General features: G+C 36.7%; 1 protein-coding gene across 4 annotated transcripts in view; it reads right to left on the minus strand.

Annotated features, from left to right (window-relative positions):
• Positions 1 to 14,352, minus strand: part of Arap2 (ArfGAP with RhoGAP domain, ankyrin repeat and PH domain 2) — a 167,301-nt gene that overhangs the window by 117,589 nt on the left and 35,360 nt on the right. For all 4 annotated transcript variants that reach the window (XM_013350802.2, XM_005359243.2, XM_026785085.1 and 1 more), the window contains one exon: positions 13,507 to 13,857. In XM_013350802.2, coding sequence (XP_013206256.1) covers positions 13,507 to 13,857 — 351 coding nt within the window. The remainder of the gene's footprint in view (positions 1 to 13,506; positions 13,858 to 14,352) is intronic.

Genomic DNA, 14,352 nt, shown 5'->3' on the forward strand with positions numbered 1-14,352 from the left:
AAAATTTTTCCTAAGTTTAAAGTCAGTTTAGGGTTCCATGCTGGACTGAATGCATGGCTGACATCCACTGCACTGTCTTGCTCCTGTGTGAGGTGCCAGAGGCCTCAGAGCCTAATGGAGAAAATGAGGAGGGCAGCAGGGGCTGTTGCGGGGAGACTGAGAGCTCACTGCCCAGAAGGCTAAGGCCTATGCTTTGAGAAAAGAAAAAGAACACATTAGTCATATAACAGTCTTAAGATGTGAAAGAAAGACTCTCCCGGAAACTATAAAGTTTTCGACTGCAGGTAGCTATTTCATGTGCTCATTAATTTTTAATCAAGTTTTCTTAAGATTGTTAAATCTCTAAGAATTTTACTATGGAGGCAAGCTTAAGTCCTGGTCTGTGAAGAAGAGAATGAGAATCGTGTCGTATGTAGCCAACAGAACCCTTCTAGAGGAGAAATGAGGTATTTTGCTATCTTATTACAAAATGTCACTTCTGTCATGTAGTAAACCTTTGGGTACTTACTCTGTAGACAGTTCCTTCTGAGTCATATTGGCTCTGTCTATCCCTAGAACATTCCTTGCCTCTTGGCCTTCCTGTAAAACATATTCAATCCTTAGAAATTTCCACCTGGCTCCTCACATGTTCTTTCCTCTTGTCCTCACGTTCTCGGCTTAAAGGCCATTCTAACCAAATGTCAAGGCGGCCCATGACAGGGTCCTTCAGCCTCCCCTTGTTCTCCTCTTTAATTTACTAATCATAACACTCAGCAAAAACTTTAATTACATAGCTGTTTGCATCGTGCACTTCCCATATTATATTTGAATTCCTTAAATACAAACTCATTTGGATTCTGTTTGTCAAATATAGTAAATATAATAAATGTGTACTGTATTGAAAAAGTACACTCAAATTTGCATATTATAAGCAGAAACTAGTAGAGAAATATGATTTCCTTTTATATTTTTGTTTGTTAATACTAAGGATCAGTTTGATTATGTGGAAAAAAATCATTATAAGACTACCCTGGATTAAAGGGGAAAGATGAGTGCCTACAGGAAGCTCCAAAAGCTCATCATTAATTTGAAGTAACTACAAGTACAGTTTAAAAGTAAGTATTTTCTTTAAGCAAAATCTCCCCATACCTTTTGTTTTTAGTTTGTGATAACCTCCACTGGACTGTCTGCTTATATGGATTCAACTTTTTAGTTTTTACACATAATTGGACACCTTTGCAATTTTAAGAAGAGTGAATTCTTGGTACCTAACATACAGATTAGTGATTATAGTTAATGATAATATTTTTACGCAAAGTTGGATAAAAGAATAGCTTTTAAGTAGGCCAAAACTGGATAAAAGAAAAGCTGAACTGTGTGAGACAACACCGTGTAAATAATGCTCATTGTGGTGACTGGTTCACAGTGTGTACACGCACCAAATCATCCCCTTGTGTATACAATGTATCATGTTTATCAATTATAGTTATAAAAATCTAAGAAAAAATAAATATGGCTTGTTAGTGATATATTTATTGATATTTTTCATTGAATTTAAAATAATCAATATAAGATACATTTATAAGATGAATATTGACTTAACACTGCATAATCTATGTTGCTGATTAACTATGGCAATATCCAATGAGCTATTTTCTGCATGTAAATGTCAGTACTGAACTCTAATAATAATATACGACAAGACAAAATAATAAAAGGTAATTACATCCTCTTGTAGTTTTATGCTACTTCATAGTAAATATAAAGTTGAATTTAATAACACAATCTTACAAACTTGACAAATATTGACATTTGTTAAATGTCAACAAAATAATAAAAGGAAGAACTTGAGAAGTATTTGCTTCTAAATTCCAATGTAAAATTTTTATTTTTAAAGTTAAATTAATTTAATTTTGGCTGGGCATGACAATGCATGGTAATTAAATATAATACTGAAGAGGTATGACAGAAAATTTATTAGTTGGAGGACAGTCTAGTGTAAGACACATCCCCTCTTTTTTTTTTAAGTACTTTAAGGTTTTCTGTGTGGTAACACCTATGCTTGGAACTTCATTTACTAGAGACTAGAGAGATATTTCAAAGGATAAAGTATCTGTCATTCAAGCATAAATACCGGGGGTCATGTTTATAGCACTCCCATAAATGGCACATTGGTCTGGAAGCTTATCTGTATCCTTGCATTTGGGAAGTAGATACAGGAGGATAACCAGAGCAAGATGGATAGCCAGAATGGCTAAATCACTGATCTTTAGGTTCACATGAGAAACCCTGCCTCAATATAAAATATAGAAGGAAGATCAAAAAAGATTACTAGCCTCCACACAAACTCCCACAAGCATGCATGTGCATGACACACGCATGTAATATACAAATGTATATCACAGACACACACACACACATTAACGATGCATTCAGCAGCTTAGTTGGCTTCATGAAATTCTAAAATCAATAAAAAGGAATTATGAAAGGCAATGCCATGTTAGCCCGTGTTCCTGGTGTGATGCAATGCAGGTTAAATGAGACATAATAATGCATTACGGGGAAGAAATATTAAAGTTCCGGTCAGTAACACACATAATGCTTTTTTCCGGGCACTGTGCCAAACCACTTACAAACATTAACACATTTAATCCTCCAAACAATCAAAGGAGAAAAGCAAAGTTAGCCTTACCTTACAGATTCAGGCACAGAGCCACAGGTAAATTATGTAATCCCTCCCCATCACACTACCAATAGACACTCTCTTCCTGAGCACTGCTTTCTTAACAGCTACCCACAACAGTCTCCAGGACATCTAATGCTGCATAGCCCAGCCATGCTGCTAATGAGCAGGAAGTGATAGCGTTTGACCTCCATACAGTTTATATGTTAGTTCAACTTTAGAAACTGTTCCACAGATCCTTTGGGAATAAACACAACACAGACAGGAAGTATGGTAGCCTGGGTTTTAGCTTCTTTTATTTTTAGTATTCTGAAGAGAAACATTTCTTTAAGAAGCCTTCTCAGAATAATTTATAAGGCTTGTGAAGTATCCCCAGTTTTTCTATAAACTCTTCCCTTGAGCTCTGGTAGGACAAGTGTTTTGAAGTTTCAATCGCTTTCATAAAAACAGCTTGCACTCCTGTTGTCAAGTTTTGTCTCAAAATGTGTATCTTAGAAAGCTTTCTTTCAAAGCAGTGTCAATGCGTGCAATTAAATCCCTGTTTATGAAGGAGTCACACAGAGGCACTCTCCTTTAAACTCACTGTTAAGGGCAGTAGGATTTGGGATTTTTGTTGTTGTTGCTGGTGGTGGTGGTGATGTGGTGGTTTTATTTTATTATGTTTTATTTTGTTTTGTTTTGAAGTTGATACATGGTCTCACCATGTAACTCTGGCTTGTCTGGAACTCATTATGTAGACCAGGCTGGCCTGGAACTCATGAAGTTCTGACTCCTAAGTGCGGAGACAAAAGGCATGAGTCACTACACATGTCTTTGTTTTATTCTTTTAAAGATTATATCCTTAACCTTAAATAAAAAGAGTTTTAATCTAATAAGCATGCTAAGCAATAACATTAACAAAGTATGAGGTACTTTGTTACCTTTAAGATCCATAACAAGAATGACCCTGAAGCCATCTTGTGAAATGTATGCCTTCTACGAATCATGGTATTTATACTCAGACTATATGTCACATTTATTCTAAATAACATCAAAGGGAAACTCAGCATGCTATTGATGTCTTCTTCCTTCTTTGCATAATCTTAAAATAAATGCAGTCCTTTCTGAGCCACTGCTCTGTAACTATCCAGGTTGTCTGTCTACAACACTACTGTCTCGACATCTACATTTTTTATTTACCTAGTTATTCATCTTAGTTTGTAATTCATGTCTCTAATTTTTCTCTAAAGGGTGAAGCTTTTAAAGGATTTGGTACTAAGAATGAAGTAATTTCAACCAAAGTAGGTGAAAAATGATTCTCCAGTATTTCTATAAAATGTCAGCAGTTTTACGAAGAGCATTTCCTCACTTTTAAGCAAAACCAAGCATTAGTTTCTAAGAGTATCTCACCAGATGCTCTGGGCAACAGAATAAACACAGACTTTTATTCAGACCCAACTTCCAGTTCTTACATTTAAGTCATACTGTGAAAAAAAAAAAAGTGTTTAGCAAAAAATTTCAACAACGCAAGAGTTTTAGAAGTAAAGGTGAAAGGCCAATTTTTATTTTTTGAACTTGCTAGCACATTAGTATTTGTATATATTTATAAAGTAGAAGGTAAATGTTTCCATTTAGGCATATATTTATTATGACTAACTCAAGGTGATTAATGTATCTACCATCTTAGACATGTGTAATTTTGTGGTAGTCCCTAAATATCTTCCCTTTGAACTATATCATTGTGCTGATTCAATTCACATTGCTAAGACATGAACACCGGAGTTTACTCCCATGCAAATATAACTCAGTACTGCTTGAGCAACCTTGACCCTCTCTCCCTTGACTCTCTCCCTCTGGTAACCAATATTTTAGACCCAGCCTCTAGGAGACTGACTTTACATTTCAAATCTAAGTAATGTTGGCCTATTTCACTGCACACAGAACCATCTAGCAATATCCTTATTGTCACAAATGTCATAATTCCATGTGAATCCTGAGTTGTATGTGTATGTACATGTGTGTATGTGTATATATATATACATATACATACATGCTCATGTGAGAATAAACTCTGAAGGAAGAAGAGTTGCCATATATCTCTGTCTGCATATTTGCTTGTTTAGAAAACTTTCTGACTTAAAAAAGAAATGTGCTTCCAGGAGCAGTCAAAGAGACTGGGCTCTCCAAGACCAAGGTGAACAGATGACTTCTTTACCTTATGTCTGCCAAGATAAGAAAATGACTAGGACTTTCTGCCAGTAACAAGGCTGAAGTTCATCGGCAATAAAAGTAAAGGCACAGAAGACTGAGGTTTGCTGAGCACCAATTAAGAGTCAACTCCAAGGATCCTCCTACAAAGCTGACCTTGGTCTTGACCTTACACTAGGAGGAGGGAAATGCAGGTGCTGAGTTCTATATGCAGGTTTGAGTGACATTCTGAAAGAACAGAGTCTTGGCAATTATAATTTAGCTGTCTGGCTCCCATGACCTTTTCCATTTTTCTTCAGTCAGACTGAATTAGTCAGTTTACTTTAATGGAAACTAAAAGCAATATGTCCCCCCTCAGACTGCAGCTAAAGGGTTCTGTCTTCTTCCCGCAGCCTTTATAGGTAATAACTCATTTGTAAAATGCACAGCTGTTTCACCAGTATAAAAAGATGATTATAATCAAGGATTTTGATTCAACTTTCAGTTCAACCAAGTAATTGCTACTTAACATTTTGGTCAGAAAAAAATAAATGTGCCAGATTCCCACAATCACCTTCCACTGCCAGCCTTATGTTTGGAGAGCGTTACAGGGACATCTGAGATAGCCACATTCCTGCATCAGAGTGGGAAACTGCCCTCCTCGCACAGCCCAGGTCACTGGACACTGGCTGAGAAATCACTCCCAGACAAAGGCACAAGCATCATGAATTCTAAACTCCCAAGCAAGACACAGGTTGGACTCACTGGTCTGACCCAAGGCTTGTTTGATCTGACCTTCCCTTGGTATCTGACTACTGATGTCTTTTGTTTTTACATTTCCCATCTTTCTCTATTTAACTAGAAGTCTAATTTCACTGACAGCCCCCCCCCACCAGTCATGGAGCATTTTCTTCTTTCATTTATGATAAAATGGTATCAACAACCACTTTGGTGTTACCACTGCTCTGTCCCACTCGCCAGTATTCCCTCACAGCACCTGCCTCCAAGCAATTTCCCTCCTGACAGCTTTAGAAGGGTTTCTTCTAAAATGCCACTTCAAAGTATTATCCGTGTCCAACAACAAACGATGCTCCCTCCCTCACAGACCCCTCTGAAGAAGCATTACTCAAGGCCCTGCTAGCTTACAGCTGTACTCTCTGCCCCCCCTCTGTCAATGGTCTATTATTTGATATTTGTTTGTTGCTTTTAGTGGAGGCTACAGAAAGGCCAATGAGGCATCTTGATCCTGTACGTAGCCCTCCATTTATTCCTCAGCAATCAGATTCACTAACTGCTTCCTGTGCTCCCCTCATATGTTCAGTCTCCACCGTCCATGTCAGGCAGTCCCATGATTTGAAAAACAATTTTAAGAACACAGTCATCAAAATTAAAAAAATAAAATCTTAGAAGATCCTGTCAGGTGAAATGTGAATTCCTTAATATATATCTTTGCTTTCCTAAATACACTGAAATTGTTACTCTATTCACACAAACAGTCATAAAAGAGTACGTTTAAATGTGAGAAAGTGTGTCTGTATTATGGATGGTCTTGAAGGTTTCAACATGCATCTCCTAGAAACTGTATAGCACAATCAGGCATGTTCTCTGTCCTTTATAACTCCCTGCATTCCTCTTCCAAGTTAAAAATTGGAGAAATGGCAGGATAAAATATATGCAGTCTTTCATACCTGTGCCTATACAGGTATAAAAGGACTGAGATTATTAATTACAAGTGGGGAGGAGTTGGTCCTCACAATCCAATCAGATATTTTTAAAACCAAGTATCACCAAATATGTTTTATTCGTGTTTTGTCATACTTGAAACACTAGTAACAGCTCAATGTTTAAATCTTTTTCTGGAAAAATTAATATATAAGTTCTGTATTTACATTATTTCCAACCCTTGTTCTCCTTCAATTCCTCCTTTGTCTCCTCCTCTCCCTCTCAAACTCATGATAGCTTCTTGAGTTATTATTGAATGAGCGTGAGTTAAGTGAGTGAAGGAGGGTGTGTGTGTGTGTGTGTGTGTGTGTGTGTGTGTGTGACCACCCCATAGGATTGGATAATCAGAAGATTGTATCTAGACAAGATTGATTTTCCCTCTCTCAGCAGCGATTAATTTCATATAGCTCTTCTTCTACATGAGAGCAGTTTTGAGATTCCCCTCATCTGTGCTGCAATGTCAACCGGTATTCTCGTTGTGTTACTCTCTTATTTAGGTAACCACATTTTTGAGACTTTATGGATGCAGCTCACTTGTCACATATAGAAGATAGCACCTTGCAATCGATATCCTGGTTTGCTGCTATTACAATCTTTCTAACTCCTTTTGTCCCATGTTCTCTGAGCCTTACATACAGGAGCTAGGCACCTTGTGATTAGTTGTCTGCATTTTAATCAGTCATGGCTTTCAATGGTCTCTTTCTACTTCAAAAAGTAGTTTCTTTGATTATGGCTGAAAGCAGCATTTAGCTATGTATATATGGATAAGTATTCAGAACAATTAGGAATTATGCTGGTTTAGGAATATGCAATAATAGGCTCTCCTCTAGGGTACATGGCCTCATCGCCAGCTGTCTGTGTATACACACATGACTTGCCTTCTCTTAAACAGGTAGGCAGCCGCTGGCTACATGTGTGACCTGTGCCCACCTCCAAAATATAAGCGGCATTATTGCACCTTTGGGAAAATCTTGCTATGCTAATCATTGTCGTGGTTTACAGGCGTTACGGCTGGGTTGGACTACTGGTTTTTCCTTCTTCCCTGGGAGCTTGCAAAGCACCTTCAGGTACTATGAGAGCTAGTCCTCAGAAAGGAAACTTCCAGGTCAGTTCATGCTCTGTTCATCCAAGTCTTGTATCCGAAGTGTGTAGTGTCTTCAGCAATAAGGACTTACCTCCAAATGCTGGGGCAAACCGAGGGGAATGGCAACAGCCAATACTGTTTTATGAGTCTCTTGGATTCCTTTTTTTTAAGCTTCTTCCATATATTTTTTCCTATAGTATTGGGGGATCGAAGCCAAGATTCTGTGTGTGCTAATATACATTTCCCCAAACAGCTTTGCTATATAACTTCCCAAACCATTAGTCTCAGCTGTGCTACAATCAAGCAACTCAAACTCAAAGCTTGTCGTAGAGACTAAGCTGACCTCAAACTTGAATTGTTTCATTTACCTTTGCTTCCAGAATACTGGGATTAAAGATGCATACCAGTATGCCTGCCTAACATTTTATAATTTAAATTAAACTGGAAAAGTCTCATTGTTTCTACTGCTCAAAGGATAACAATAAATAAATTTCTTTATAAAATGGTGGATGTTGGGGCTGGAGAGATGGCTCAGTGGTTAAGAGCATTGCTTGCTCTTCCAAACGTCCTGAGTTCAATTCCTGGCAACCACATGGTGGCTCACAACCATCTGTAATGAGGTCTGGTGCCCTCTTCTGACCTGCAGACATACACACAGATAGAATATTGTATAAATAATAAATAAATAAATAAATATTTTTTAAAAAAAATGGTGGATGTTTTTCACACTTATGATTACAAAATTGCTGTATCCATTTCAAAAGTAAATATGTATTCAACCACGTAAAGTAAGACCATATTTTATTATCTTCTCAAAAGTTACTCCTGAATGATGACACTTGGAAATATTACTTGGAAAAGTATTAATTATTACCTTATTACTACTGTATTTTGATCATTCATATATATGGCTTTAAGGGAAACCAATTACAAAAGCACCAAGGAATCACTGCCCTGCTAGTGAACACCCACTGCTTTCAAGGCCACCTGTACATTTTTATATACTAACACAGCATTGAATTCATCTGCTTGTATTACCAAATCCCTGTAGATTTAAAACATTTCTGTCCTAGAAAAATGAAAAGAAAATGATGTTTAACACAAAGCTTTTCAGGGGCTCTTTCAATGACAGAGACTAAATATGTATGCAGTAATAGGGAATTACTGAGAGGAGGGAAATGTGGTGATGCAACGTACTGCAAATGACTTCTGCTAAGGAGGTGATGGCGAAGGAATCAAGAGGTTACAGCATGTGAAGCCTTCAGAAGCAAATTACATGATCAAAGTTGGTTTGGAAGAAATACTTTATGATGTTAAACACAAATGCTGCAATAAAGAAAAGACTGTGGGTGAGGGGCGTGGTGATGATGTACTCTGCAAGAACATTCTGGGTAGAAAAGTGCTAGTACAGAGACCCCCCAAAGAATTCTCTTGCTTTTCAGTGCTTCCATCTTGAGTAGAACAGAAAGTAGTTTTCCTATTTTGCTATTTCACTTTTCAATCTGTTTTTCTGAGATATGAGCCCACCATCTCTCAAGCTAATACTTTTCAGGGTCTTGAAGAAAAACTGCCCGCCCCCACATGAATTTGCAAATAATTTTTTTATCATACAGCCTCATGTACTGCATTACATCATCATCTTATCTGTGTTCCAGCTGTAGCAACTGAGTCCAACAGCTGCAATAGAAAACATATTACCTTATTAATACTGTATTTTGATCATTCATATATATGGCTTTGAGGGATAAATTAGCTACCATTTGGGCATGTAAGGGCTCTTGGCTTTGTGTGGTTACAGAATTCAGAATGTCATGTCTGTTGGTACAATATGAACCAGGGTAAACTGGTCATGAATCAAACCTCAGTGAGTTCAGTGGAAGAACTGAGGAAGGTTACTTTAGAAGATCAGTGAGCATCATAAACAGCCTCAAAAAGCCCATGAATCCAACAAGGAAAGGGCAAGTTTTTGATTCTACATAGACCCTAATATGTGTTTTCAGGCCAGTTACAAGTATCTCTTTTAAGTCAAAGAAATATTACCACACACAAGAGTTTTTAAAGTACCTCATGAAAAAAACTATATTGTACACTTTCTTATCTTCATTCAGACTATTACCCAAATGAAAATGACTAAGGCAGAAAAAAAAACTCATTATTTTCCCCAAAATGAGAAAGTCTAAAATTACATCATCTCCCTGTAGGCAGATTCTCGCAGAATGGAAAAATCAATGTTTTGATAAAAGAAAAAGGAAAACACTCTAATTATCCCAGAGGTGGCTAAAAATGGTCACGCGTTCTCAATGTGCCCAGAGCATAAACATATCATGCCTATGAAGTGCAGCGGACCATTGCAATCCAGCCAGGAAACCTTATCTGCAGAGCAATCCACAGCAAGCCGCCTCTGGCTCCTCTGGGGGTCATTTGCAATCACACCTACACTTCCCTAACCATTTATAGTTCACACACAGGAAACACTGGACGAAATTGTAGCTCCTTTTTCTTTCTACTGCTTTAGTCTATGATTTATATTCACGAATACTGTCCTTGTTTCTGATATTTAAACATGCACTTACCAATAATCTTGACTACTGACAAGGAAAAGAGAAAATACACACAGGAAAGTAGTTTGTCATCGCAATGTCAGAAGAAAGAATAACGTAAATAACAGTGAGATATCCAATACTGCATTCTATTTAAAATCTGTTTCCCAAAGGACAGATACTTCATGGCCCGTAATTACTTCACCAAGATTCAAATTCTGTTCAGCTTTACCATCTACGAAATATTATCCCTACTTTTACTATGCAGACTTGCTTCTAATAGATCTTTGCTCCTAAAATTATTCTGCAAAGGTACGCAGAAAAGTCATGGGGAAACAACACAGAAAAACTGCACATAGCAGAACTCATACAAGCTACTTAAACATGAGAAATTTTACCCCCAAATAATGTAATAATTTTTAAAGAAAAAAAAATACTTTTAAATCAAAAAATTGGGATGAAAAAGGAGTTTTAATTAAAAATCTCATTCATCCCCAAAGATTTCTCTGTACAATATAATGCAAAAGGGGAATATTATTTATAAGTATTTGAAATGATAAATTTGTTTTAAAATTATATTTAAGGGTTCTTACTTTCTGAGAAACATATAAAAACTAAAATAGTGCAATCAAAATATGAAAATGCCATAGTAAATTTATATTAATATGTATTCAAATATAAAATAGACATTAAAATTCTTTAAGTAAAATAAAAATCCTTTGACTTATCATTTACTCACATTAAGAAAAAATTAGGATCCGAGACCAATAATAGCAAAGATCTAAATTTGAAAAAAATGATGTTCTCTTCCCTAACTACAACAAGCACTTTATTCTCAAACAGAACACTGCTATAATACAAGCAGAATCTAAATAGCATGAACTGAGTAAAGATAATTCTGTCTGTATTGTTTAGCTTTGCTATGAAGTGGGACATGGGAAAGTACATTTTATTATCAAGTTAGACAATAACATTAAAAAACTGGAGTTGAACTCATAACTTGAAGTTATTTTATGGTAAGCCTTATTACAGCACTGCCCTTCAAATACTCTACAGACCTAGGACAGAGCACTTTCAAGCATGTGCCAGAAAAATGGAGAGAAATTCACAGCGATCGCACTGAAATCAGGAACAAGACAAGGTTGTTCACTCTCTTCATTTCTACTCAGTATAGTTCTTGAGGTTCTAGCTAGAGCAATAAGACAAAAAAAGGAGATCAAGGGGATACAAATAAGAAAAGAAGAGGTCAAACTCTCACTATTTGCTGATAATATGATAGTTTACATAAGAAACACCAAAAATTCTGCCAAGGAACTTCTACAACTCATTAACACTTTCAATAATGTAGCAGTCTGCAAGATTAACTAAAAAAAAAATCAGTAGCCCTCCTTTACACAGATGATAAATGAGCTGAGAAAGAAATCAGAGAAACATCACCCTTTACAATAGCTACAAATAGCGAAAAATATCTTGGAGTAACTCAAATCAAACAAGTGGAAGACCTGTATGACAAGAACTTTAAATCTCTGAAATAAGAAATTGAAGAGAACACCTAAAAACAAAAAGATCTCCCATACTCTTGGGTAGATAGAATTAACATAGTAAAAATGGCAACCTTACCAAAAACAATCTACAGATTCAATGTAATACCCACCAAAATCCATCAAAAATCTCCACAGACCTCTAAAGAACAGTACTCAACATCATATGAAAGGGTAAAAATCCTAAGACAGCAAAAACAATACTGTACAATAATGGAACTTCTCGAAGCATCATAATCCCTCACTTCAAACTCTACTACAGAGCTACAGTACTGAAAACAGCCTATTATTGGCATAAAAACAGACAGGAAGACCAATGAAATCAAACTAAAGACCCAGATATTAATCCACACACCTACAAATACCTGAACGTTGACAAAGCAGCAAAAAATATAAAATGGAAAAGAGAAAGCATATTTAACAAATGGTGCTGGTATAACGGACATCAACATGTAGAAGAATGAAAATAGATCCATATCTATCACCATGCACAAAACTCAAATCCAAATGGATCAAAGACCTCAACATAAAGCCAACCACACTAAACCTCATGGAAGAGAAAGTGGGAAGTACACTTGAACTCATTGGCACAAGAGACCACTTCCTAAATATGAACCCAGTAGCACAGACACTGAGAGAAACAATTAATAAATGGGACCTCCTGAAACTGAGAAGCTTCTGTAAAACAAAGGACACAGTCAACAAGACTACAGATTTGGAAAAAGAACTTAACCAACCCCACATCAGACAGAAGGCTGATCTCCAAAATATACAAAGAACTCAAGAAATTGGTCATCAAAAGAACAAATAATCCAGTAAAAAGGGGGTGGGGGTTACAGACCTAAACAGAGAAATCTCAACAGAGAAATTTAAAATGACTAAAAGACACTTAAGGAAATGCTAAATATTCTTAGTCATCAGAGAAATGCAAATCAAAACAAGTCTAAGATTCTATCTTACACCTGTAAGAATGGCCAAGATCAAAAACATTGATGACAACTTATGCTGGAGAGGATGTGGGGAAAAGGGAACACTCCTGCTGCTGGGAGTGCAAACTGGTACAGCCCCTTTGGATATCAGTATGGCGATTTCTCAGAAAATTAGGAAATAACCTTTGTCAAGGCCCAGCAATACCACTTTTGGGTATATACCTAAAGGATGCTAATCCTACCACAAGGACATAGTCTCAACTACGTTCATAGCAGCATTGTTTGTCATAGCCAGAACCTGAAAACAGTCTAAATGTCTCTTAACTGAAGAATGGATAAGGAAAATGTGGTACTACACAATACAATGGAGTACTACACAGCAGAAAAAAAATGACATCTTGAGATTTGCAAGCAAACGAATAGATCTAGAAAACATCATATTGAGTGGGGTAACTCAGGCCTAGAGAGATAAACATCATTTGTACTCACTTTTAGGTGGCTTTTAGACATAAAGGATGGTTTAAGAAAAAAAAAAAAAACAGCCTATAATTCACAATGTTAGAGAACCTAGACAATAATAGGTCCCTAAGAGAGACATACATGGATCTAATCTATATGGGAAGTAAAAAAAGACAAGATCTGAGTAAACTGGGAGCATGAGTACCATGGGAGAGGGTAGAAGTGGAGGGGAGTGGAAGGAAGGAAGCAGAAAAAAATGTATAGCTAAATCAATAAAAAAATTTAAAAAAAACATTTAACTTTGGAGTATGAAGAGGATATAGAAAAACTGGCAGATTTAGAAATGAATAAGCCTGAATGTATCAAAATGGCTTCCACGGAAATAAAATGAATCAATGCATACCCTTGAGGAGACAGTTTGTCCAGCCATCCAGATTTGACCTTGACTGCAGAGGATCCATAATAGCAGGCATAGGGAGAGATGACATTTGAGATGGTTGACGAATCAGTGTTTCCACTTGTGGAGCTTAAAGGATAACTGTGCCTATTAAAGGGGTCCAAGTAGAAGGCTTTTTGAGTCCTAGACTTAGATGCCTTTGAATTTTTTCTTCTTAAACTCTGGAAGCATTCCTCTACTGTTGAGTATTCTGACTCAGAAGCAGAGTCCTTTGGGAGAGTATTTTTGTCCTCTCGAGGAATCCAAATATCTTCTACTTTGTCTCCACTTGCATTTTCATTGCTGCTATCATTTATGCTAAATAAAAAAGAATAGCAATCAAATTCAAAATGATGTGATTAATTTAAGATGTCAGTTAAATTTTTAAAACTTCTGATCCAACCAACCACAGAAAATTTAGGCCACAAAGTCTTAGTTGTTCAGTTACCCAATTTTGTAATTTTAAAAATGTTTTTAGGAACTTGCCACTCAACTATGAGGATCTGAGCTTAGATCCATTGAACCCATACACAAGCCAGAAATAACAATGTGTGTCTATAATCCCATAGTGGAGAGGCAGTGACAGTAGGATCCCTTGGGCTTGCTGACAAACCACATTAGCCAATCAGAGAGCACCAGGTTAATAAAGAAACCCTGTCTTAAAAAGGACAAAATTTATTAGAACAATTGAGGAAAACATGTTACATTGACCTCTGGTCTCTAGACTCATGAAAACCTGCATACAGATGCACACATACAAATATGTTCTCTCTCTCTCTCTACCTCCCTCCCTCTTTCCCTCCCCCCCCCACC

This window comes from Microtus ochrogaster, linkage group LG1 (assembly GCF_000317375.1).
Source record: "Microtus ochrogaster isolate Prairie Vole_2 linkage group LG1, MicOch1.0, whole genome shotgun sequence".
NCBI lineage: Eukaryota > Metazoa > Chordata > Mammalia > Rodentia > Cricetidae > Microtus > Microtus ochrogaster.